This window comes from Polypterus senegalus, chromosome 1 (genome assembly GCF_016835505.1).
Source record: "Polypterus senegalus isolate Bchr_013 chromosome 1, ASM1683550v1, whole genome shotgun sequence".
Classification (NCBI taxonomy): Eukaryota; Metazoa; Chordata; class Cladistia; order Polypteriformes; family Polypteridae; genus Polypterus; species Polypterus senegalus.
Genome location: NC_053154.1, coordinates 81,339,828 through 81,366,152, shown reverse-complemented (window position 1 = coordinate 81,366,152; position 26,325 = coordinate 81,339,828). Strand labels below are relative to the sequence as shown.

Genomic DNA, 26,325 nt, shown 5'->3' with positions numbered 1-26,325 from the left:
GAGGCTTTCCTGATTGGCTAGTATAGTTTTTTTTAATAAAAACAACGACGTTTATGATCTCGAAAGCCTTATTTTAAAGATGTTTTTGTCTTGCGTGACTTGCGAATGTTCTTTTAAGGCCCACGAACTCTCCGCCAACGGACAATGCTTCTTGTGCTCATAGATTACGCAAAAAACTACACATCCCATCATGCTTAGCACATGAGTGTGCGCTACAAATGTATAGAGAGACGAAGGATAGAATGTTATAAGTACGTATTGCAGATGATTTTAATTTACTTAAACTGTCATTCTGCAATTATAGCATTGGGAACGGAAATAGTATTACAAGATGCACCTAAACGGGTTATAAACTTTAATATAAGCTTTATGTTTCTGTCTGCTGCTTAAATGAGACATTCCAGGAAGTACCATTACGTGTAGATAATAAGGGGGATTGTGTGGAAATTTTAATCAATTGCTTTACTAAAGCGAGATATATATATAAATATACATAAATGTACCTAAAATATGTAATATTTTATACATTTTATAAATATCTTCTTCGTGGTTAGTTTTAATTTGAGCAATCGACGCTTAAAGGAAATATGTACTCCCCTTATTTTCATCAAAATGCTAGCACCCTAAGTGCGGCGGTGTTGCTGCCTCTCATTGTTCCGGCGCGGAGCTTTGCATTAGACTTAGTATTGGCGTTTAATTTAAAATAAATAGTGCCTATATACCAAGAGGAGCAGAGGACACCTTTGTCGTCGATTGTGCACGCTCTCTTCGCCTCGCTTTGCTATCTGGTTATCAACGATTGTCCAGGAGCGGGAGCCTGGTGTCCTGTACACTGCTGCCCAGCGCTGAAGCCGGTGGTTCCCGCAGTGATTTCACCCAGATCCCGGGCCCGAGAAGAGGACGCGTAGCAGTGTTCGACAAGATATTCTGTGGGGCTGCAGCGGGGCGACCCTATCCGCTCTGGTCAACTGGAACATTTTCCCTCATTTTCCTAAGTGAGAAGATGCCCGCTCCGAGCCAGGCCCATTGATGGCTGCCTATCTAGGGAAGTTGCAAGCGCCACTGGGTCACAGCAAGAGAGCCAAAGCAGGTACAGGCATTCGGTGTTGAGCCCCGTCCCCACTTTGTGGAACGATTGCAGAGGTAGGCAAGCGATAGCTAACTATTAGGAGTACTGTAAGGCAGTGGGCAGGATCTGACTTGCTGTCATACCACCTCCGATCCCTGTCACTTGGGAGGCCCATAGAAGGGACGAATAGTCCAGTTCACGGCCAGTCTTGGTTCGCTTTCTGTCACTTCAGTTCTATAACAATGTTAGCACAATCTGAGCCTTTATTAATCTCACTTCTACTAAGATAAACTGGTTTTAACTAAATAAGCAGCTGTAGAGTTACTAAACCAGATATACTAAATGAAAACCTTGTATTCTTGGGGTCTTAATTCGGTATTTCCAGTGTTTTACAGATTCAGTGACTTTCTTACTGTTTTAGTTTAAGATGAGGTTTTGATCGAAACACATTAAATCAGTTCGTATTTTACGTTGTGCCTGTCATGGTGAGCATTATTACACAAACGTAAATTCATCGAAATAGGTTTAAACAACGCAACCCGTTCTTGTTCATGGAATTGTATTGAGATGACGGTGTACGCATACATAGTCTCTCTCTTTCACGCATGCAAAGCTGATCCCATGTTTGTGTTATACTCTGACACATAATCTTGCTAAATTTATGAGTTTGATTGGTGTCAAGTAAACTCGCCTTATGTATTTGTAATATTAAGTGAATTACTCAAAGCTTTGAAAATGCAAGCTGTATTTTCAGTTTTAGTGGATGACCTCTGCGTGATTTGTTAGTTTATGCTTATGCATTGCGATGTACTGGCGCCCCGTCCAGGGTCTGTTCCTGTTTTGCCTCAACTACAACTATTTCCAGGAAAGACACCAACTCGGAACATTGATACTCTAACTAATGATTCTGTTTTTGGAGCAGATTTCATTGTATGGCAAACTGAGAGAGAAGTCGAATCTCAGCCCTTTATAATTCAGACTCCGTTGTAGAAAATTGGTGAGATTGAATTGTGAAAAAAATACAAGTTAATTTAGTAACGCAACAGTTGTAACATATTCCTTTGGAAAGATCACTTTTAAAAATTTAGGCAGAGTTAATTTTTTTTTTCTGTTGTAGAAATGGAAGACCACAACTTTAAGCAAATAAATGCAGTTCAGCATTTTTGACTTTTTTAAATTATTTTTTGTATTTGTTACATATTGTTCACTTTAATGTGTGTGCGTTGACACGCAAGGGCTGTGCATAAAAAGCTGAAGAGAATCTGTTATCATTACTCTATTTGGCTGAAGCCTTTATTCAAGGCGAATTACAGCATTTGAGAGATACAGCTGGTTAAATTTCTTTTATTTTTCCAACTGGAGCACAGTCCAGAGAAGTAACGTGCTTATGGGCACACAATGTCTGAAGCAGGGTTTGAACCCACAACCTTGGAGTTTGAAGTCCAAAGTCATAATCCACATTTTCTGCCATGTTTTGTGCTCTTTTAGTTTAAAAGGCATTATTGCAGATGTGTTGTGGTAGCTGGACTACTGAGGCTTGATGATCCAGTAAAAATGTAAATGACATCATTTAGTCAGGGGCTTGATGTAAGTTCTCACTGTGACTTACTACACATATAACTTGCCAATGTTAACTTTTTGTGTATGGCAGAATGGTGAAACGCAGATTATTGCTTTGGAAATCTCGGGTCAATTTCCGGTCTGGTTACTGTCTGTGAGAAGTTTGCACAGGGGACTCCGATTTACTCTTGGAGTCTAAAGGCCTGCAATTAGCCTGACAGGCAAGTTTTAATAGATCTAGAGTGAGTGGGTGTGTGACACGTGACTGAGCAGAATTCTGTCAAAAAGGAGCTTTTGTCACTGAGCCAGCGCTGCAGGGAGCGGCTCCTGCCCCTCACAGCATGCTCTGAAAATGAATGGATATTTCTATGGGACTGAAAAGTGTTTTAGAAATCGATACATTTTTTTTTTAAATTATATGCTTTCTGGTAATGAAAATACCTGTTTAAATTGAGCAGAATAATAATATTAGTAGTTTAATTTATGTGTTAAATGATTTGGTTGAGGAGACCCTGGAGAGGTGGAGATAGGCTCTAGAGAGGAGAGGAATGAAGGTCATGAGGAACTAGACAGAATACATGTGTGTAAATGAGAGGGAGGTCAGTGGAATGGTGAGGATGCAGGGAGTAGAGTTGGCGAAGGTGGATGAGTTTAAATACTTGGGATCAACAGTAACGGGGATTGTGAAAGAGAGGTGAAGAAGAGAGTGCAGGCAGGGTAGAATGGGTGGAGAAGAGTGTCAGGAGTAATTTGTGAAAGATGGGTATCAGCAGGAGTGAAAGGGAAGGTCTTCAGGATGGTAGTGAGACCAGCTATGGTATATGGGTTGGAGACGGTGGCACTGACCAGAAAGCAGGAGACAGAGCTGGAGGTGGCAGAGATAAAGATGCTAAGATTTGCATTGGGTGTGACGAGGATGGATAGGATTAGAAATGAGTACATTAGAGGGTCAGCTCAAGTTGAACAGTTGGGAGACAAAGTCAGAGAGGCGAGATTGTGTTGGTTTGGACATGTGCAGAGGAGAGATGCTGATTATATTGGGAAAAGGATGCTAAGGACAGAGCTGCGAGGGAAGATGAAAAGAGGAAGGCCTAAGAGAAGGTTTATGGATGTGGTGAGAGAGAACATGCAGGTGATGGGTGTAACAGAATAAGATTCAGAGGACAGAAAGATATGGAAGAAGATGATCCGCTGTGGCGACCCCTAGCGGGAGCTGCTAAAAGAAGAAAAAGAACAAGAAGACTTTGAAAGAGAGATTCATTCTTTCATTTAATTTATAATTAGCCATGGTACCTGTTACAGACAGGTAATAGAATAATTAAAAATTATTTGCTGCCTCTCCCTATGTGTACTTTAGGCGCCTTTCCTTCATATTTGCGTCTGTGAATGCCTCCTCACCGGTGTTTCCTCGCTCAAGTGTGTTCCTGTAAAGCCTGTGTCTCATACTCCTTCATTATTTGTTAGGCACCTTTCTTACACCCTGTCTTGTTTTATACTTGCTACCTTTGAAGGCAACTCCCTCAGTGTGCTTCATATGTCTTTACTCCTCCTTGTGCGCCCGACACCTCCCTTTTGATAGCATCACCAAAGTCAAAATGACCAGTCGTACCAAAATGAAACTAATCAAGAGACTGGACACACAGACCTTAGTGTTTTATTGTATAGTAGACTAGGGGGCTCTGCACTCTGCTTGCTTTGATTGTCAACCCCTGGGTGGGCGCTACACAGTAGCCACTTCGTGGCTCAGCTGCTTGTGTATGGGAACAGATTGTTATTTTCATGGGAATTGTTACATATGCATAATAGACCTAATTAACATTATGGTGAGTAATTAACCATGGTAAAAAATAGTAAAGCATAATAAAGTGAAATAAAATTATGTTTCATGTTGCGTTCTACGTTTTTGTTTTGTTTGGCTTTGAAATTACGCAAATACTTTTTAAATTTATACTTTTACTGCAAAACTTCAGTAAAAACAATATTTGGAATTAACTTTTCTTCAGTATTGCATTGGATTTTGATTCGGTGTTTGGCCTTCCATCGTGACAATGCAACATATATATGCGGCCGTGAGTGAATATCATTTCTTTCTCTCTAATAAATTAACCGAATTTTTCAAATGTTTGTCTCTGTAATTTGTTAATTGTCATAGCAAGAGCTATTCTAATGGGAAACTGTAAATGTTTTAATACGAATGGCATATCACAATCTCCTTTTGGTGTCTAATGTTATCCGCGGAATATGTACTACATTACCTTTCTTGTGGCCTGTTAAAATTTTACATGTCAGAATTGTTTGACCAATTTTCAATGCAACTAATCTTGTCCAATTGCATAGGCCATCACTCAGACATAAATTCCGCAATAACATTAAGAGACATCCTTCTTTTAACAGTAATTCAGCTGGTGGAAGACCAGACGGTGTTAACGGTTGTAGATGTTCTGTGGGATATTGTAAGTTGGTGTTTTCGTCTTCCACACTATCACCACCAACTTTTTCAGCATAGTCTATTGATACACCTTTAACCAATTTGCCGTGTAACTGATCGACAATTTTCGCATTAATTCGTTTGTCTTCATCGTTTCTCTGTGGTAGGATTGCCCGTGTACTCATTTCTTCTGTTGATAACCCTTGGCGATAAAATTCTTCAATAAGATTTGGACGTAATAAGTTGGGAATTTTAAAGTGAGGAAAACATAAAAATTTATAAGAGCTGAAAGCACAAGAACTGTGTGTAACAAAACCATTCACATGAATGAGACGTGAGAGGACTATGGCCGTGGACCATTAACTGGAAATGGTTGAGAGGAGATTGGGACCCCCTCTACCAACTTGAAAAATATCTCTTGGCAATAGTCTTGTCTCGTCTCAAGATTTTCTTTTATAATAGAGAGATAATGTGCACAGCTACAGTAGGAGGTCATTTTGTCATGCAGTATCTCACCAGTATATGATAGGTCACATCTACCTGTACATACTTTCACTCACAAAGGTCAGATTTAGATTACAGTGATCAATGCAAATTGTACAACTTTGAGATATTGAAAGCAGACCTGAATATTTAGAGGAGTCCAAGCAGACTCGGAGCAGGTGCTAAATTTGCACAGTGTCACTGGGCTGGGATTCAGTGTGTGTTTCTGGAGCTGTGAGGCAGTATTGGTAGTTATTATCAATACCATGTGCTTCTCAGTCAATCCATGCATTTATCAGAGCCCATGTGCTCTGTCTGTTTTCAGGAAACCACATTTATCTCAGCAGCAATGGGTGAAAATGCCAAATAGGCTTTCCACCACACCTCATTTTGGCCAGGCAGGGTATTCCTTGTAAATTTCTTCTTTCATTAATGTAGTATTCAGTTAGAAATATCCAGTGTTCGCTTCTACAAATTGCATGTGTTGCAGTGAGCTGAAGCAGTCACACATTGTTTACAGTACATAGCAATAAAGAATCCACATTTTTGTTTTAACAGAGAAAAAAACAAGAAGTGTGCAAGTGCTGTCCAGTTGTAGCCCATATAGAGGTACATCTCCCACCTATTAGGTCCTTTTCAAGTATTGTGACTATTAGTTAGGCCTGGTGACTGTAATTAAACAATGAATTTACATTGTGTTGAATGAGTGAATGCTGCTGAAAGTAAACTGTCTACATGACAGAGTCCACTACCAGTACACAGTCTCACAACTGGATCACTTTTACCACACTTTTCCAGTGCTGGATAAAAACAAAAGAGCTGATGTTCACTTGTTGTTTGCACGTTGGCAGGCTGCCCTTATCACTGCAGTCAGTTCAGCCCCTGCTGAGCTTGGCACAAGCTGTAAACAATCAGTTATCATCATTTAATATTTTAATTAAGGATCTTAATTAGTAGGGTAATTAAGAGTGGAGATGCAGAAAAGGTCAAAAGATGTTCTATCACACCACAGGAAAAGGCTGTCTGTTCTCTGATCAGAAAATTATGGACCAGAGTAAGGGAATATTTGTCCATCCATTTTCTGAATCTTCCTCTAATCCCTCTAGTACTGGGCACAAAGCATGAACAAACCCTTAATAATGCTTATTTAACTTAACCAGCACATCTTGGGATTTGAGAGGAACAAATCCAGCTACACTCAGAAGATGTAGAAGTTTGTTGCAGAGCATGAATATGAATCCAGGTCTCTGTAAGCTTGTGGTGGGAGCACTAATTGTTTCTCCACTTTACAGCCCCGAACATCTCCTTATGTAAAGTATAATAAAACCAAAAAAAGCTGTAAACCTCATTTTGGAACATAATCCATCATCCCCTTTATTTCTTACCCTCCTTTTTTTATTTATTTATTTTTGTTAATAGATACTTCAGGATAACTTAGGTGAAGCAAAGTGAGCTTGGGTTTAGGTATTTTTATTTTGGAAGAGAGCAAGTACTCCATCTTTACCTTGTTTAGGTGGCTTGAAGTTTCTCTGTTATAGCTGATCACTCTCGGAGAAGGACTCTTATCTGGTGTCATTGTAAAGTCTTGTTTTTAATACACCACCTAATGGTAGTACCATAAAGGATATGATGAAGGCTTTAAATTAATTGAACACAACATTTCATTATGTAGCATTTCATCTCCATTTTTATTTTGGGTTGCACATAGAGGAAAATGTTTTTACACTTGTACCAAAGTGACAATTTATGAAAAAATCAGTATGGCATACCGTTGGCTACATGGTTGAGGAGAAGTCTTAATATATCTGTCTGTCCAGCACCATCACAGTGTTGTGAAGTTCCTTCCTGACAGCAATGGCTACAAGACTTCATTTCATTCACATGCACAGCCTCACAGACCTTGGATTTGATTCCCTGGTTCACCTAACAAGTTTGGGGGGTGGCCTTTCCGTTAATTTTGTATTCTAAACAAGGCATTGGAGTCAGTTTTTTTTTATTATTTAGAGTTAATTAGTGTTACATTTTATTCACTTTAATTCATAAGTAAGGATGGTATGCAGGTGTCTTATACTCCAATATCAATTTATTTATATAGCATATTTAAAACAACATAGGAATGCTGTGGCCAAAGTGCTTTACAATAAAAGAAGAAAAAAAAAAACTGACAACATAAATAACAAAAATAGAAATAAAAGAATACAAATAAAATACTGTAAATAATAAATAGAAGTAAGATTACATAATCACAATGAGGAAACCATCAGAATTACTGTAGGTCACAGAAAGCAAGTGAATAGAAATGAGTCTTTAATCTTGTTTTGAACAGTTCAATTGTAGACGACTCCTTTATGTAATGAGGTAAAGAGTTCCACAGGCGAGGTGCAGCAGCTGCAAAAGCCCTGTCCCCCTTAGTTTTACACTTGGTACGAGGGACAACAAGAGCCAACTGACCAGAAGATCTAAGCACTCTAGATGGCTGGTGTAAAGGACACAATTTACATAAATCGGCAGGAGCAAGCCCATATAAAGATTTAAAAACTAGCAACAAGATTTTAAAATCATTTCGAAAACTGACAGGCAGCCAGTGTAAAGAACCTCATACTGGAGAAACAGAATCAGACTTTCTTGCCCCAGCCAGAAAGCGAGCGGCAGCATTCTGGACCAACTGTAACCTGTGTATCAGGGATTTGTTAATCCCAGAATACAGCGAGTTGCAGTAATCAAGGTGAGAAAAGATAAAAGCATGAGTAGCTTTCTCAAGATCCTTAGAAGATAAAAAAAGGCTTGATCTTACCTAATAGACAAAGCTGGAAAAAGCAACTCTTAACTACAGAATTACACTGCGCTCGTATGACTAAAAATGCGTGAGCTTAGTCAGTGGCCATCTATCCTAACATAAAGAGAGCAAAGAGCAAAAGTAAAATCTGGTGTGAAGCAAGCTCAGAATATTTACTGTTATTTGTCTTTGAACACTCCCTGCTTCCCGCTTTCTTGTGATAGTCCTGTCCATGTTTATCTTTCCCGATGACTCACTAATACAGCATTCATGATGGAGAAACCTACAGGCCAGACTGTCACTTTCTCCTAAGTATTTTAGGTTTCCATTCTAAAGACAAGGTAATTGCCCAGGTATGGTTTTGCTCTGCTGATCTAATACTAAAATTAGTATTTGATTGGGTTTCCAGTATAATTGTTTATAATTTTTACTACATTTTCTGACCAAGAAATAACTTGTTGCAAATGAATGGAGGTTTTAACTCTGTGCCAGTGTTTTTGAACATATTACTTACCGGCTAGGAAAGTGCTGAAGGTAGCTAGTTTTTAACATTTTTAAATTTAATCTTAGCAATAATACATTTATTTTCAGAGCGCCCTTCCTCTGCTTAAAGGGCTTCACAAATATAAAAGCAACAGACATGCTCAATAAGTAATACTTGAATGAAAATAGTATCAAAGCATTAAATCTCATATAAAAGGTAAGAATTTGAAACATGAAGTTCTGGGATAGAATAAGAAACAGTTCCACTTATGAGCTAAGAGCTAAATAACATTTTATCATTTTGTTAATTTACTGTAAGATTTGTTTGCAGGCTAGTATGATAGTATGTAGAGAAAATGATTAGCAATATTTTGCAATTGCGTTTTAAAGTGGACAGATCTGTGGTACCATAACATATTTCATTGTTTGTCTTTGACATCCCACATTATTGTTCTACTTTGAAATTAGCTATAAAAATGCAAAACTGATTCACAATGCAATAATTGTGGCCTCAGTCCTGTGCCTGCATTTTATGGCACATTAGCCCATAGCTCTATTGGTTTTGACACAGACATTTCTATGGGTGTTTGCTTTAATGTTACTTAGTAAATATTTTAAAAAATAGACATAGAAAGATGGAACCATTTATCGGTTCTGTTTTGTCATGTAATTGAATGTTTGGCTGTTATGCAGTTAGTGTATTTATGAAATAGGGTGGGTGGGTGTCTGTTTATTTGTTCCTTTTTTTTCTTCACTTTTTGACTGTAAAAATGAAAGTTCAGCTATGTATATTAACCCTTTAAGTGGTCCTTTAGTAGAGCGCCTGCTGGCCCACAAGTCAGAATATCTCTACTCCGTTTGTGTGCATCACTGACAATATTCATATAACAACTCTATAGCTGATTAATTCTGGCTCATTAAGTGACATATTCATTATTTCCACAGGAGTAAATATGAAGAGCCCAGAAAAGAAGAAAAGAAAGTCAAGTGCTCAGGTAAATAACATGCATTGTAATGTCTTTTGGTAATAGGGAAGTGATTGTTAATTCAATTTCTTTTCTTTTTTTTCTTGTTTTCGCTTTTTTTGGACAAGTCATTTATAATTAGAGCTACATTTTTGCTGGAATGCTGGTTGGAAACATTACACAACTAAATCACAGTGACATTTGAAAGACCAACTTACACCATTATAAATTACAAATGTTCCTTTTATACTCTATTTGAAACATAATTAGAGTTAAACTGTTTAAAGAACTGCTGTGTAGACCTTAATCTGCCCTTTCTGTTCTCTCTTGACCCGCTTCTGTTAAATGTCAAAGAGAGAGAGACAGTATCCCATCTAAAACACATTGTAAAGTTGAAATACTGTTGAAAAGAAATGCTTGTATACTCAAGGCATTAATACACTTTTATAGAAGGCTTGAAAACATAACTTGTTTGTATTTATTTTTTAAATGTTAATTTATTATCTCTGAAGCTGATGCTCAATTGTGGACTGTATTACTGCTATAAAACGTAACAGAAAAGGCCAACATTATGACTCCTTTATAGGTAAAACAAAATCAATTTTTATTTACCTTGCATTTAAAACTAACCTCCCTGTTTGACTGTTTTATACTACATGTTAAAAATTTGTAGTGATTAATTTTTCAAAATATGATTCTAAAACTGCCAAATGTGAGCTCCTTACTACTATCTCCTCCACTCGCTGATATCACAGCAGTATTTGTAGGAAGTGCTCTTCAGTGACAGTTTCTGCTGCTTTGTTTGGATAAGGAAAACCAATCAGTTAGCAGACTGGCACTATTATAGTTGTGTCATGAGCCTTGCTTGGAGTGTTCCTGGCTATGTAATTAGTTCAAGATCAAATTTATGGTCATGTCCACATAATATGACAAACTTTTTACTTGTATGCTTCCCACAGACTAATAACAGTAGTATAATACCAACAGACAGACAATTAATTCAGCACCACCATTTCATTTATACAGCATGTTTTCATACAATATGTTCTCGGAGCACATTACAAGAAGTTATTAAAAATGCAAAGAAAAAATATAATAAATAACTGAAGTAAATACAAATCTACAAAATACATGTAAATAAGTAACAGAAATGGAAGAGTCCTTGCGCATGGCTTATATTACTGTTAAGCAAACATTGTCTTTTTAAATCTGTAATAGTAACAGTGGACAATCTGATACCAGGATTAGTGAGCCAGAGAGGAGATGAAAATAAAAACTTAAGCTGGCGAGATGGTGGAGAAAATAAACATCTGGTGGTTTCAAGGCCAAAGGACTGTCCATCACCCACAGAGAGTTCCACCAAATTTAAATATGCCAAAGTAGTTCATTATTGATCTGATACACCATAGCAGGAGATTAGATGCAGTGGGTACTGTCAAAGTTGTAGCATCCACATTACTCCAAAAGGGTTGTGATCAGATGACCGTGGCGCAAGATGGCACTACAGAACACTGGAAAAGCATAAGAGGTTGACAACATTTGAAAATCTTTAAAGTATATGTTATTATAATGGATTTTATAATTTATTAGAACTTGCACACAAAAAAAGTATGAAAAGGCAGAATAACAAAGTTATTATTTATTCATAATATATTTATTATTAATATAATAATAATATTAATAATATATTTATTATTATCAATAAAGCATTCTAGATTTTGGTGCATAACAATAAAAGGTTGCCTTTACCATTCTTTGCTATTAGAATAATTAGCAACTAATATTGAGGATCTAAGATTGTGACTGAGAATATAATGGGATTATAAGACGGAGCAAGATTATTGAGATCTTAATACACGATAGAGTATATTAAAATTAGTTCTAAAAGGACACTGGTAACCAATGTAGTAATCATTTTAGTACATTTTATTTAAATAGCATCTTTCACATGCTCCCAACAAGTGGAAAAAGTAGAAGAAAAAAATTCAAATACATAACATTTGATACAAGTTAATATAAGCATAACACACTAAATGTAAGATAAATAGAAGACTAAGTTCTAATAAGAGACAATAAACCAAAATAAAAATACTAAATATTACAAGAAAACCCTGAAAAAATAAAATAATTTGTGATACAAGCACATTTCTTGAGCAGCTGGAGAGTGAAGGTAGACTGAGAGAAAGGGCAGAATCTCGGTGTAAGTTAAATGCCTTCATGTGTTATAAGTTGTGTTTTTTTTTTTTTTGAAGAATGAATCAAGCCAGCTGATCTTATTCATTTAGGGAGGTTGTGCTTCCAGACTTTGGGTGCGAAGGCTCTGTCATCTATTGTGCACAGGTTCGTTGGAGCACAACGTCATTACAATAATCAGTGGACGTTAGTGCGAGAACTGGAACATAGTGATGGAGGAGATTACTGAATTAGTCCAGTTCAAGGGCATTTAACGTTGTATTGATTAGTAATAGAATTTTATATTCAATCATGCAAGAGAATAAAGGTGGAGCAGGATGGGTGTTACATGCTCACTGTTGTAGGCCTGTGTTAGGACTCTTACTGCAGAGTCTTGAACCAACTGGAGCTGTGGTAACAGTTTAAAAGGGACCCCTGCCACCATTGAGTTACATTAGTCATTCTGGGATATAACATGGACAACTTTCACAGTATCAGAAAAGGAGAAAAATGAGTGAACTTGGGATATATTGTGAAAGTAAGAAAGTTTCTTTATGGGATTTTTTTTTGTGGATACAGTAAGAAAGGGAGGAATTTAAAAAATACACAATTTCTTCCAAAAGAAAAGTCTACAATGATATCGTCACTAAAAAGAATTGAAAAGGATCAAATTTTGTTTAGTATCAATTCGCGTAACATTTGAAATGTTGCAGTTTATTTTATAAGAGTTACGCTCCATCCAGGTTTTAATTTCACTGAGTTAAGTTGTAAGCGGAGAAAAATCTGAGGAAGGTTTTTTTTTTTGTTTTTTAACAGTGCGATAGATCAGAGTATTACCTGCATAAAAACTGATTACCCAGTCCAGAGATATAAATAATATAGTCAAGGCGAAGCATGTAGATGCAGAACAGCAGAGGGTCGAGGACAGAGCCTTGAGGAACTCCTTGTTTTACTGGTGCTAAGCTGGACCTGCTGTTGCCAAGACTAACAAGCTCTTGCCTGTAGTCATTTAGAACTAAAACCACTGGAGGGCAGTGCCAGAGATACTTGAATGTTCTCCATTCTTCCATTCTGGACTGTAGAGTGCCATGCTTGGCAGAATCAAGTGCTGCACTAAGATTTAAAAGAATTAATATGCTGATTTGTCCTGAGTCTGCTACCATAAGCAAATTGTTAGTTTCTCGAAGCAGAGCAGCTTCATAGCTGAGCTGTGTTCTGAAAATAGGCTGACAGGCTTTCATCAGCTTATTACAAATTAAGAAACTAGTGATGTAGTAGGCCACAACATGATCAAGAACTTTAAATAGAAAGGGGGAAGTGAGGGAGAGGTCAAAATTGTTCAAATTGTTAGCATTAAGACTAGACTTTTTCTAACACTGGGGTTACAGAAGTGATTTTCAGAGTAATGGTACAGAGTCAGTGTCAAGGGATGTACAGTGCATCCGGAAAGTATTCACAGCGCATCACTTTTTCCACATTTTGTTATGTTACAGCCTTATTCCAAAATGGATTAAATTCATTTTTTCCTCAGAATTCTACACACAACACCGCATAATGACAATGTGAAAAAAGTTGACTTGAGGTTTTTGCAAATTTATTAAAAATAAAAAAATCACATGTACTTAAGTATTCATAGCCTTTGCTCGATACTTTGTCGATGCACCTTTGGCAGCAATTACAGCTTCAAGCGACTCTATAAAAAAACTGGGCTCGTGGTTCACAAAGATATGTATTTCCACCATCTTGCACATTACAGGGATTGTATTAATCAAACTAAATCTGCCTACTATTCTAATATAATCAGCATGAATGAAGGTAATACTAAATCATTGTTTTCACTCCTCAAACGTGTCACACAACCCCCTGATTTGTGGCCATCACATTTTTACTCTTATGCCTTTTGTAATTCCCTGATGTCATTTTTTATGAACAAAATTGAGAGTATCCACCACTACCTTGCTTTGCAATCCACTGACACTATTCATTCTGAATTCTTCCCATCTACTCACCCATTTTCTTTCTTTCAATTTCCCTCCACCTTAGAAATATCAGATATAATTCTTCATTCTAAATCATCCACCTGTCTGCTTGACCCCTTACCTACATCATTTGTTAAAGCCTGTCTTCCATCTTTACTCCATATTATATCTGTTATTATCCATTCTTCTCTTTCAACTGGAATTGTTCCTACTTCACTCAAAACTGCTATAATAACCCCAATCTTAAAAAAAATCGGTGCCGATCCTGCTAATTTTAACAACTTGCGTCCGATCTCTAACCTACCTTTCTTATCCAAAATTCTAGAAAAAGTGGTAGCCAAACAGCTCCACTCTCACTTATCTCTGAACAACCTGTATGAACAATTCCAGTCTGGTTTCCGCCCCCTCCATAGTACTGAAACTGCATTAATCAAAATAACTAATGATCTTCTAATGGCAGCAGACTGCGGCTTACTCTCTATTCTCATTTTACTTGATTTGAGTGCGGCTTTTGACTCCATTTCTCATTCCATTCTTCTCAATGGACTATCTTCCATTGGTGTCACCCATAATGTCTATAATTGGTTTGTATCCTACCTTTCTGGCCGCTCTCAATTCATACAGCTCAAATCATTTTCATCTCACTCTGTATCTGTTACTACAGGCGTGCCTCAAGGCTCTGTCCTGGGCCCCCTTCTGTTCACTATCTATCTCCTTCCTCTGGGCAATATCTTCAGGAAATATAATATTCATTTTCACTGTTATGCAGATGACACCCAGCTTTACTTTTCAACTTCACCTACAATTACCCTCCCACCTACCGCCCTTACTGACTTGTTTGGCCGAAATCAAAAACTGGTTTACATTTAATTTTCTTAAACTCAACACTGATAAAACAGAGATCCTTCTCATTGGTACAAAATCCACATTATCCAAATTCCACAACTTCCCCTTTATAATTGATAACTGTACGCTATCTCCATCCTCTCAGGCCAAAAGTCTTGGTGTCATCTTGGATAATAATCTCCTTTCTTTCACACATCAATACTATTACACGATCTGCTTACTTCCACCTACGCAATATCAACCGTCTCCGTTCCTCTCTCACCCCACACTCTGCTGCAGTTCTTGTTCATAGCCTTGTCACCTCTCGCTTGGACTATTGTAACTCTCTTCTTTTTGGTCTCCCTCAAAAAACTCTTCACAAACTTCAACTAGTCCAGAACTCAGCTGCCCGTATTATTACACGATCTCCTTCCACTCACCACATCACTCCTGTTCTGCATCAACTTCACTGGCTTCCTGTCAAGTTCCGCATTGAGTTTAAAATCCTTCTGCTAACCTTTAAAGCTATTCATGATTTAGCCCCTCCATATCTGTCTGACCTTCTCCACATTGTCACCCCTTCCCGTACTCTTAGATCATCATCCTCAATTAAATTGACTGTTCCTTCTGCTCGTCTTTCTACAATGGGGAACAGAGCTTTCAGTCGTTCTGCCCCCCGACTTTGGAATGCACTGCCTCCTGAGATTAGAAACATTAATTCACTTTCTCTGTTTAAGTCTTCAGTTAAAACTCATCTTTTAATCATGCCTTCTCTATGTAAACATTGTACTGTATTGTTTGTCGGTTGCTGTGTATAATGTACGGTGTCCTTGAGTGTTTGAAAGGCGCCTATAAATAAAATGTATTATTATTATTATTAAGTCTTTTTGAATATGATGCCATAAGCTTGGCACACCTATCCTTGGCCAGTTTCGCCCATTCCTCTTTGCAGCACCTCTCAGGCTCCATCAGGTTGGATGGGAAGCGTCGGTGCACAGCCATTTTAAGATCTCTCCAGAGATGTTCAATCGGATTCAAGTACAACAGATTCTTCCGTGGTTTAATAATGTGGTGGTCAGATATTTACATAATGCTTTGCCAGAAACTGAAAAAAAACCTTAATATAAATTATTATGTGTGTGTTTGGAGTGATTCTGAATACATTAGCCAAATTCTGAGTTTACTTAATTTATTGGAAACTGTTGTGATTTTAAGTATATATTGTGTACGCATGTTTATTGCACTTCCAGAGCCAGAAGTGGTACTGTTTTGTTTCTATATTTTCAATGTCTTCTTATGTTAATGTAGTATAAAAAAATATATTTTGCTTAAAATATCTACAAGTGTTCAAATCAGTTTATTTGGTGAAAAGTTCCACTTCATGCACCTTGTGTTTTAATTTGAAATGATTTTTTAAAAATCCAAATAATCGATTAATCAACAAAATAATTGCCAGATTAATCAACAATGGTTTTCAGTGTAAATAACATGGTGGTATTTATCCACAATAATGAGATCTGAGACTCCTGCAGTTTTTTACAGTGTAAAATATTTCCAATGACATTAAGTGCTGTAGTAAGCAGGGGGTTTTAGCAAAATGGACAGCAGTTTTTTCTGCTGCTATGTTTGGATATACAGTAATATCAGTTAACATGTGTTGTACATTAGTTAGTTTATGCATTTTCTAAACCTGCTTATTCCAGTTTGGGACACAGGCATCCTGAACATCAGTATAGTGTATAATGCAATCCAAGACCAGGTGCCACTCCATCATAGATTAGACTTGCTCACATGCCCACACATGTGCCACATTGCTTATCAATTAAACCTGCACGTTAATGTATAGAGAACCTCTGATTCAAAAGAAAAAAAATACCATTTATATTTGTACTGTAGTAAGCCTAATCTGAAAGTATTTAGCATTGTGAAGAAAAATATATGGATTTGTTTGTTTGATGAATTAGACACCATTGTAAAATTGCTTGAAAAACCATATAATACAGTTATCCTGCCACAGTTCTTTAACATTATGTCTGGTGCCCCTTACAGGGTTAGTTTCTACTTTTGTTTTTGAGATATAATCCAGTTCTCTGTGACGTTTAAGTAGATGTAGAAAATGGATAGCTTTTATTGTTTACTGCTTTGTTGTGTTTTCTTTCAAATCTGTTTACTGAAATTTCAGCCTGTGGCTCTGGATGTCTTTAGGTACTAGCTAAAATCATATTTTTAACTACATTTAAAATGTACAGTATATTGTTTTGCTATGAACACCTTTAGTATAAACAGATAAATAAATAAAAATATAGCCTTAAAAGAATATTCCACGTAGAAACTGTTTTTTTAGATGTTCCTTACCCTGTGTACTCTGTAGTGGTGAGCAAGAAAAATTTGTAACCTCCTGTTTTCATGCATAATGTATAGAATAAATTTATGATATAACCGAAGGCATTATTGAGCAGTGCTATACTATGGCAAACAGTGCGATAAACATCCATGCAAAAACAATAGATGTATCCATGTAATCCATATAATCCATGTCTGCTATCGTTCGCTTTTTGACTTGAAAACTTGCCTTTCCCTGTCATTCGTTGGTTAGGAGTCCTGTCTTCAATTGAAAATGTGCTTCCTGTGAGTGTTTAGGTACCAGACATGTGGATTATGCATCATGAGTGTGATTTATTTATTTATTTTTATTTTTTTATTTTTCAATGGGCATATTTTTAACATTGTTTGCCATTGTATAGAACTGGTCATTATTGGCTTCTGTTATGTCAAACTTCTTTTCCTTTCTACATGAAAATATAACATTAAACATTTTCTTGGCCACCACTACAAAGTAAGTAGATTAAGTAACATTAAGAAAATATTTGGAGCATGCTCCTTAAAAGCTAAACAGGCAATTGATGATTTTCAAGTTTGTAAATATAATTATTTCTAAAAGAAGTGACAAGATGTTAACTGTTCATGGTTTTTGTCTGCTTACTCACTGCCTTTTTCTTCTATCCTCTTATACAGGGCGCTGCTTTCTCTCACTTATCAGAATTTGCTCCACCTCCCACACCAATGGTGGACCACCTTGTAGCTTCTAACCCTTTTGAAGATGACTTTGGACCACCCTCTCGAGGTGCTGGTCCTCCACCTGGGCCACCTCCCACTGGGGGGCCTTTCTTACACAGTCCTGGTTCTGCAGGTCCAGGAGGATATGGAGGCGGTGGTGGTCTCAGGATGCCTGGTCCAGGGGTGCCTTATGGGGGAGCTGGTCAGTCTCTTCGTAGGCCTCCTTTCCCCTCCCCTGGACATCACCAGATGGGACCAGGAGGATTTGGTTTGCCTGGTTTTGGACAGCATGGTGGTGGAAACCTTGGTGGAGGATTTCCTCCTGGTCCACAGTTCAACATTCCTCAAAATTTTAGCCCACCAGGACCAATGCACCCTGGGGCAGGGTTTAATCCCATGCTTTCTCCTGGAGCACTGAGTGGAGGTGGAGGTGGTCCACCATCTCACCCACGGTTTGGACAGCAACAGCAGCAACAGCAGCAGCAAGGTGGTCATCCATTCAGCAGCCTTTCTGGCCCTAGACCTTTTCCAAATGCGATAAACAATATGTCTAACATGAATAATAGCCTTAATAATATGAACAACCTCAACAGCCTCCAGTCAGGACCTTACCCTAGCCCAGACGGCCACTTCACTAGCCCTAGCACTCCAGGAATTGGTGGTGATGATTCTAAAGCTTTCCACCCCCATCAGCAGCCATCTGCCCCTCCACCTCCTCCTTCTAACCCACCACAGTCTGGCCCTGGTGCCTTTCCAAATCATCCCTCTCACCCAAATCATCCAGAACCCCCGGCCCCTAATACCTCTCCTCCAGGTCCTGGCTCAGGGCCTATCGCAGGGCCTGTGAATGGGGGGCAGCCACAGCAAGCTGCACCCAATAACCAACCAAAACAACAGCTGCCACCGGGTTCTTTTCACCCGAATAACTGTGCTGGTAATGGGAGTGGTGGTGGTAATGGAGGACCATTACCAGGTGGACCTGGTCAGGTTTCAGCTCCTACTCCCCCACCACAGATCAACAGTTCCAAAGCACCTGGTACAGCAGGTACTGGCAGTGGCCTGGTTTTTCCCTGTGGATTTTGCCTGTCTGAAGTACATGATGACCAGGATGCCATTCTGTGTGAGGCTTCATGTCAGAAGTGGTTTCATCGTGAATGCACCGGGATGACTGAAACAGCATACAGCCTTCTGACAAGGGAAAGCTCAGCTGTGTGGGCCTGCGACTTCTGTCTCAAGAGCAAAGAGATTCAGTCGGTGTATGTTCGTGAAGGTTTGGGGCAGCTTGTAGCTGCAAACGAGGGTTGATCTGGTCAGATTATCGTGTTTGGAAGCTTGCCTGACTAGCGCCTCCTTTTGGATGCTACAGTGAGTTCACAGCTGCTTAGAATTCTTTACATAATATAAGCACAAAAGAAAAGATTAACTACTTTTATAAGTCTCTTTGAAAAGTTAGTTGAAATTGGACTTAACTGTCCCATTTATAAACTCTGGTGATCCAAGTCAAACAAAGAGCTAGCTTACAAAGAAAACCTCACTTTGGGTTTCATTCTGAGCTTGCTGCTTAACTGAAGAAGCACTTGGCAGTGAGTGAATTCCACTGTTTACCAAAGGAAGCAAACGCAGCCTCTGTTCCAGATACGAGCAAATCATTTGGATTCTTGGTTTCTGCCAGGAAGGATAAAGAGTTAGTAGCATGACGACATGATGCTGTATTGTTGAGTGTTCAGAGTTTGTAGGTGCACAGATTTACAGCATTGGGGGAGGGAATGGGTGGGCCTCAGGATAGCAATGCTACCATTGCATGTTATTCTGAATAAACCTTTGGCTTTTAGATAAAATTATTTGATTCACAGAAAGAGATGCTTGAACGTCCGCGGTATGTATTGTATATAAGAGCAGGATGGTGTAACCATAATAACATATATTCTCCTTCCAAATCGGTTGTCTTCCCTGCACTTGGAATCTGCAAAACAAAGAAGGATATTGATTTAAACTAAACATTTACTTCTTGTAACTACTTAGGATCCCTAAGCAATTCTCTTGATTTTTCATTCGTTTGCTTTCTGGCTCTACTGCATTTTTATCCTGTTACTCATTTTTTTTTCATGTGGGTTCGGTTGCTTCTTAACTCACTAGACATTGTTCTGGTCTTGTGTTGGACTCTAGAGCTGGGTTGATCCAAAAGTTTCAAAATCTACACTGACGCCACCTTACCACAATCCAGTTCACACTGTATCAGGAGTTCTGGTTTCTCCTGTCGCCTTGATTGTGAGGGCTGAAATATGAAATGTTGGACACAATTGGCATTTAAAATCGGGATAGAATTTTAATAGTTTAAATTTAATTTTTATAAAAATATATAGAGTTTAACTTGGATGTATCAAATGAATTACTATTGTATGCATCATAAAGTCATAACTGGTGAGGCAAGTCTTTTCTGTGCCTGTCAGACTGAGGATTGTGCTACAACGGCAGTGTTTTTTGTTAATGTTCTTCACCCCAAGGATGCAAAAGCATTAAAACAGAATATGACTGTGTTCACTAGACATGGGAGGTGTGATCCACAGTCCTTCCTGGGTGTTGTATAACTTTTTATTTTAGATGCCATATATATGTTAAGGCCAGTACTTGTCTAGTCGCACCGTGTTTTTTTTTAATTATTTCTAGGAGCTTAACTGCGGTAGCTGATTCAGTAGCCAGTAGTTCTCTAAAGTAGCTTTGATATGCTTGATTAACTGCCTGCCCGCTGTGTATTAAACAGTGTTATCCTAGTCTAATGTGTCAGGTTGGACATTTCTTTCTGGTGGTCCTGTTGGCTTTCAGCACTATGTTTCATGGTAGGTAGGGCCAGGAAAAGGTGAATCTGATTTTTGACCTTTATTACGAAAAAAAACAGTATTCAGATAATAGTATTTAAAAATTGTTGATTTGCTCGAGTAATTCCTTCTGAACATATCCAAAATCTCAAATTTGAAAAACTACTAGGCTGTCTTTGAACTGTAAAGTATTCCAACCTGCCTGACTGGTTGTGGTTAGCAAGCAGGCGTGTCTTAACAGTGTTTCCTCATTTGACAAATTGGTTCAGCCGAGGTACAGATATGAGTAGATTATCCTTCTGCAGCTCTTAGTGTGGGAACAGTGTAGTGGAAATGGACAGGGATCAGGAAAAAGTGGCAATGCAGGTGCAGCAATCTACCACTAGATAAAGCATTCTCTACGCATGTTTATTTCTCATTTAGTGCGATTTCATATTCTTATTTGTTGGCAACAAGGCAAAACCAGTTGCGGTTAGAGATATTTGTATAGTGTGCACATGTCTTATGAAAAATAGATTCAATATTGTGAAGGCTTCTGCAGTGCACAGTGGTTCGTGATGCTCGAGGAAGAAACAAAAAAACATCTGGTCAATTAAAAGGTATTAATTGTGTTCATAACAGATGGTTTGCTTTAAAAATTTCCTTCACAAAGGAAAAACACATCTCCATACAGATCCTGTGTGTTCCAGATGCTGGTGCCACTGTGTAAACTTGTTTACACCCTTCATTTTGGGCAGTAATACTCATTCATGCACTGTGTTTCCTGACGGTTTTGTTTTTTGTACTGATGTATTAAAATGTTTCTTACAAACTCCTCCAACTATTGAGGGGTATGCTGGTGTATACATTTACTGTTTCAAGTAAAAGAGGATTTTTGTACTCTAAGATCTGCTGTTTCCTTTTCATTGTTGCACAGTACATGACTGAACTCTTTTATAACAATTATTCAGGCTGCAGGGTTAGGCTCCAGCCATTTGTCCCTGACTTGGATTAAGTGGGTATATTAATGGAAGTAAATATAATCAGGAGTGCAGACTGTCTGGCCTTCCAGAAAGGACTAACTCAATAGGAGGATTTGTGCCAAGCAATTTGATTACATATAACCTAGCAACATGTTCACCCAACCCAGAAGAATTGCCTTAAGCAGTTTTTATCCAGCCCTGACCACTTTTTTTTTTTTTTATTATTTAAAGTTGGTCTACTATTTTTTTAGTGGCCTGTCTGCTTTATGCCATTATTGCCTGACATTGTTCTATCAGAGTCCTGTCATCCATCTGATCTGTAAACCTCCAGAACCATCCTTTTGTGGTGAATCAAACTGCTTGGCTATCAACATCCACTTGCCTAAAATGGGTTGGTATTTTTATAAGACCCTCCGCTCTTTTTTTTTTAAATTTTTTTTTTTTATTTTTAACCTCATTTTTTCAGTTGTTCATACTCTAGAAAAAATGTTGCCTTTCTTCAGTGAGGTTTCTGTACAGTGCTGTTTGCTATATTCCATTGCTTATTTGGGTATCCTTGTTTTGATGGGGATGACCAATATACTGTACAGTATATAATTTGTTTTCAGCAAATGGGATGGCATTACAGCATTGATCTAGTGCAGTTATAAAGCAGAACACAGAAAAGAAAGTCACAGGTTTTGATGGTCTTCACTGACTGATCATTCCTTCTCTTTGGTCCAGTATTATATTTAATTAAGAGTGCTCACTCCAGGGACATATCACAAGAGGAAATTCTAAATGTATTCAACACATTTTGTGCTGAAGTTCTGCCATACTTTCAGTATCTGTGTACTTTGTGTATAGTTTTTAAGTCTGAGATTTGACACTTGGGGTGACAAAGTGATTTGCACTGCTGTCTCTGGATGCCAGGGAGAACTGGGTTTGAATCCTGACTCCATCACTGCACCTTATGCTATTTGCATGGTCTCCCCATGTCTTGCATGCTAAAATTGTGCTTGTTAGTTTAACTGGTGGTCCTGTGTGAAAGGTTGTGGGTGTGCCCTGAGATGGAATGGTGCCTCTCCATTGCGGTCAGTGCTGTTGGGATGGCTTCCTACCACCCTAGCTTGGATAAGGAGCTACAACAAATATATGGTTGCATGGCTTGACATGTAAGGAGACTTGGAACAAAACATGGTACACTAAATCAGAGAGAAAATAAAGTCTTCAACTCTAAATGATCTTATCAAAAGTGACTATCAAGTATTTTAAGGCAGGAGTTTTCACATATGTCTCGCCCAAGAAGCATTAGGCTAATGTTTCAACCAATTTCATCTTTAATTTCACTCCTTAATTAATTACAAATGCTGTTATTTCCAAGCTTGTATGTTTTTTTTTGTATCAGTCAAGAAGTTACTTACTTGGTGAAGTATGCATTTATGTGAGCTAGACTGGGATGCATTCATTTTTTATCTTATACATTGTTCTTTTTCAGTGTTCAGGTTATTTAAGTCATTATTTGCTATTAAGCACACAAGCCACTCTCAAATTCAGTGTCATTTGCATCTGTGTCCGTTCCACTCATTGTCAAATGAACTGAACAGAAAATAAAGCAGAGTTAGGCTGTTATAGCTATGACAAAAAAAATTTACAAATGTAAATCTCACTCTCTCATTTCTAAATGCAAAATAATCAAAGGAAAAAAAGATCATGTTAAAGGTAAAAATGACTATGAAGCTGGTTAGGATGAAAACTTGCAGCTACAGCTTTTGGCATTGATCATGTTCATTGATAAACTTATATTTTAAATCTGTTCCCAGTCCTCCTGCTTTGTGACCAGTACTGCTTTCTAAACTGTGGCTATAAGTAAACCTGAATTGGATTAAGTGGGTTTGCTATCTAATGGTCAGACTGTTCATCCATCTTCCTAACCTGCTTATCCAGAAGAGTCGCAGGGCAGCTGGAGCCAATTCTAGCAATCATTGATCGCCCTGTGATGGACTGGTGCACTAACACACACATTAGTGACAGTAGGACTGCTAACTAGATTGCAGTTTGTAGGGCAATACTTGAGTCTATAACACTGCATTGAATAAGCATGTGATCTACAACAGGAATAGCCTTGGCATCTACTGATGTCATTCACACTTCACATCACACCAGCGCTGCCTGCATGATTATGAGTCCCTCAAATCAAAAAGTACTCAGTTTAATTTCTCAGGCAGTGTGTGTTTCACATGAACAACTGCATTAATGACACTAGATTTGTATTTTCTGTTTAGCAAATTCTTTATTATGTTGTATTCCGTGTACATGTTACTCTAATGTATTGTTGCTTAACTATTGTTGTTGTCATGGTGATTGTTGTTATCTTTTTGCTGCTTTATTTTAAGAATCTAAGTATGAGCAAAAACTGCACTAGTGGCAAATAACAACAAAGCTGAACTTCATTGTCCTTCACAAGATTCCTAAAAAAACAAGAATAGAGCCTAAAGTAAAAAAAAAAAACACCTAAAATACATGACAGTTTAAAAGGAAACAAACTGTGAAGTTTCTATTAGAATGAAAAAAACAATAGTATAAGCTGACAACAGAATATAATAAGGGTCAGTACAACCAACAGATTCAATTTACAGAATATTCTTAATACGTACTGCCAAATACAATGCAAGGAAAAAATGTATTTTTGAATGTAATTTGAGTGTTATGAAGCTATATGGACTGCCCTAAGGGCAGATTTATTATAGAATAGCCACCACAAACCTAAATGAATATACAAATCTTAGTGAACAAAGGACAGATTATCGCAGGTGTGAGGCATGTTGGTTCAAGGAAGCCAGGGTGGTTGAGGCAGCTAAATAGTGAATTACAGTACTGTAATTATGGGGTGATGAAGATGATATGGATTATTTTTACATCAGTTATAGAAAAGAAAGGATTTGCAGGCAAGATCTTTTTGAAAGTGTTGTTTGGTACAGTGCTGGCAAGTAGAAGAAGTATGTAGGAATAATTATCTTGTGCTGAGGAGACAGGCTTTTTCTTTAGGATAAAGGCCCTACAAGAACGAATACAGTTAGTTTAAAGTAGTATGACATACCGGTACCTGTTTACTTTTCCCCAAGCATCAAATGAAGAAATCAAGGTGGATGCCACAGGTTGTCTGATTCACACAATGTGACAGCTTACTGTGTGACCTGGGGAAAGTGTCCTCTTATACTGGCACTCCTTGAGCTTCTTTTTATAAGCTTGCTGTTCCCTCTACATACTCACATGATGTGTACACCTTCCTTGGCATAATTCATACATGATTCCATCTCAGGACAAGATTAAACTCACTCCTCCTGTGCTAATTAGAAATATTTGTAAAGCAAATATACATTTTTCATGGAAACAAAGAATCTGGACTGTATCTGGGCGCAAGCATGAACCTGAATTTAAAAAAGTACTAACCATTGTGCCACCAAGTCACCTAACATAAAATATGCTATATAAATCAGGGTTTTTGTTTTGACCGTTCTGATACTATATCACAAGGACAAGAAGAACCTGGAAAGCAAAAAAAAAAAAAAATCTTTTGAAATTGCTTAGATTTAAAGCACTTTTCTGGCAGGTATATTTGGTAAATATTATATCTACGCTCTGAGCGCCGCTTCGTATGCACAGATCACCACTGCCTGCGGGGCCCTTTCTCCCCTGATAAGAGGACCGAAGTTGGGAGCCCGTTTGGGGATCGCGAACTTCCTCAATTCAGGAGCTCCACTGGAGCCTTTTGTTTTTGCACGTTTGTGCTGCTTTGTTTACTTGAGTTAGATAACTGCAGCCATAGCTCTAATCTTAACTAGTGTAACCTGGCGTATCGCGTAACGTCATTGAAGTATAATATAAAGCGAGAACTTTCCCAGCGGAGTTGAGCTCTGCAGCTAGACTCTATTGGAGGGTATTGTTGTTTCAAGAATCGTCGAATTAACGTCTTCGACGGTCGCCTGTTGTGCTAATTTTCTTAAAGAGAGAAACACCACGCAAGCAACTTTGACATACAAAATGAGCAACTAGGTCAGAGTAACTTCAATTGTTGGTTCATATTATTGGCAGCTAACATTGCTGATTCAGTTAATTCCGTATGCTTATCTGCTGTCATTGGAAGGACAAAATGAAATTTAGATGAATTCATAAGTGTACGTGATATATTCACATGATCATTTTTAAGAAATATTGTTTCATTTTGACCATGTTTACTGCATTAAATAAGTTTATGTACATTCAGTAATAGTAGGCTTTGCTTTATTATTGTTAGAAGTAGTATTTGATGCATTATTATTATTAATTGTTGTTTATATTATTATTATTATTAGTAGTAGTATTAAAATTGTTTTTGTTGTATCACATCGTAAGTGATACTGTTGGATATATCGGGTAACAGCACACTAATATCCTTGACCATTATTATTATTATTATTAGTAGTAGTAGTAGTAATAGTATTAATAATAGTACTGTTATGTGAAAATGTCCAGTAAGTACGAATATATTTTCATGTTCGTACGAAATAAGGGGTATCCCATATTTTTTTTTATTGTGCGGTTCAGAGCTTCCGTAATATGTTCTCAACCAAAGGGAAAAAAGCACGATCATGTCGATAACTGCACAAATTCCCGCAGAATTCCCCACTTAACATTCGCTACGCTGGGCATGATTCCATCTAGGCTAGCGTCCAGTCCAGGTCTGGTTTCTGTCTAAATGTTATTGAAATAGACTCATTTGACAGGGCCA

The 26,325-nt window shown here is 37.9% G+C and overlaps 1 protein-coding gene across 2 annotated transcripts; it reads left to right on the top strand.

The window, feature by feature from the left end:
• Nucleotides 1-634: 634 nt before the first annotated feature.
• pygo2 (pygopus homolog 2 (Drosophila)) lies at nucleotides 635-20,453 on the top strand. Of its 2 annotated transcripts, none has more exons than XM_039752061.1 (3): nucleotides 635-1,090; nucleotides 9,745-9,794; nucleotides 17,756-20,453. In XM_039752061.1, exons 1-3 carry the CDS (start codon nucleotides 1,030-1,032, stop codon nucleotides 19,100-19,102), a joined length of 1,458 nt encoding a protein of 485 aa, XP_039607995.1. In that variant the 5' UTR covers nucleotides 635-1,029; the 3' UTR covers nucleotides 19,103-20,453. The 2 variants fall into 2 exon arrangements, with proteins under 2 accessions (XP_039607995.1, XP_039608002.1); XM_039752068.1 differs by having other exon boundaries at nucleotides 997-1,143.
• The last annotated feature ends 5,872 nt before the right edge of the window (nucleotides 20,454-26,325 follow it).

Bases quoted from the DNA above. Each gene is read 5' to 3' on its own strand.
- pygo2 (XM_039752061.1), top strand. From the start codon at position 1,030: ATGGCTGCCTATCTAGGGAAGTTGCAAGCGCCACTGGGTCACAGCAAG. The intron at 1,091-9,744 runs GTACAGGCATTC...TTATTTCCACAG, and splicing joins CAGCAAGAGAGCCAAAGCAG to GAGTAAATATGAAGAGCCCA. The intron at 9,795-17,755 runs GTAAATAACATG...CCTCTTATACAG, and splicing joins AAAGAAAGTCAAGTGCTCAG to GGCGCTGCTTTCTCTCACTT.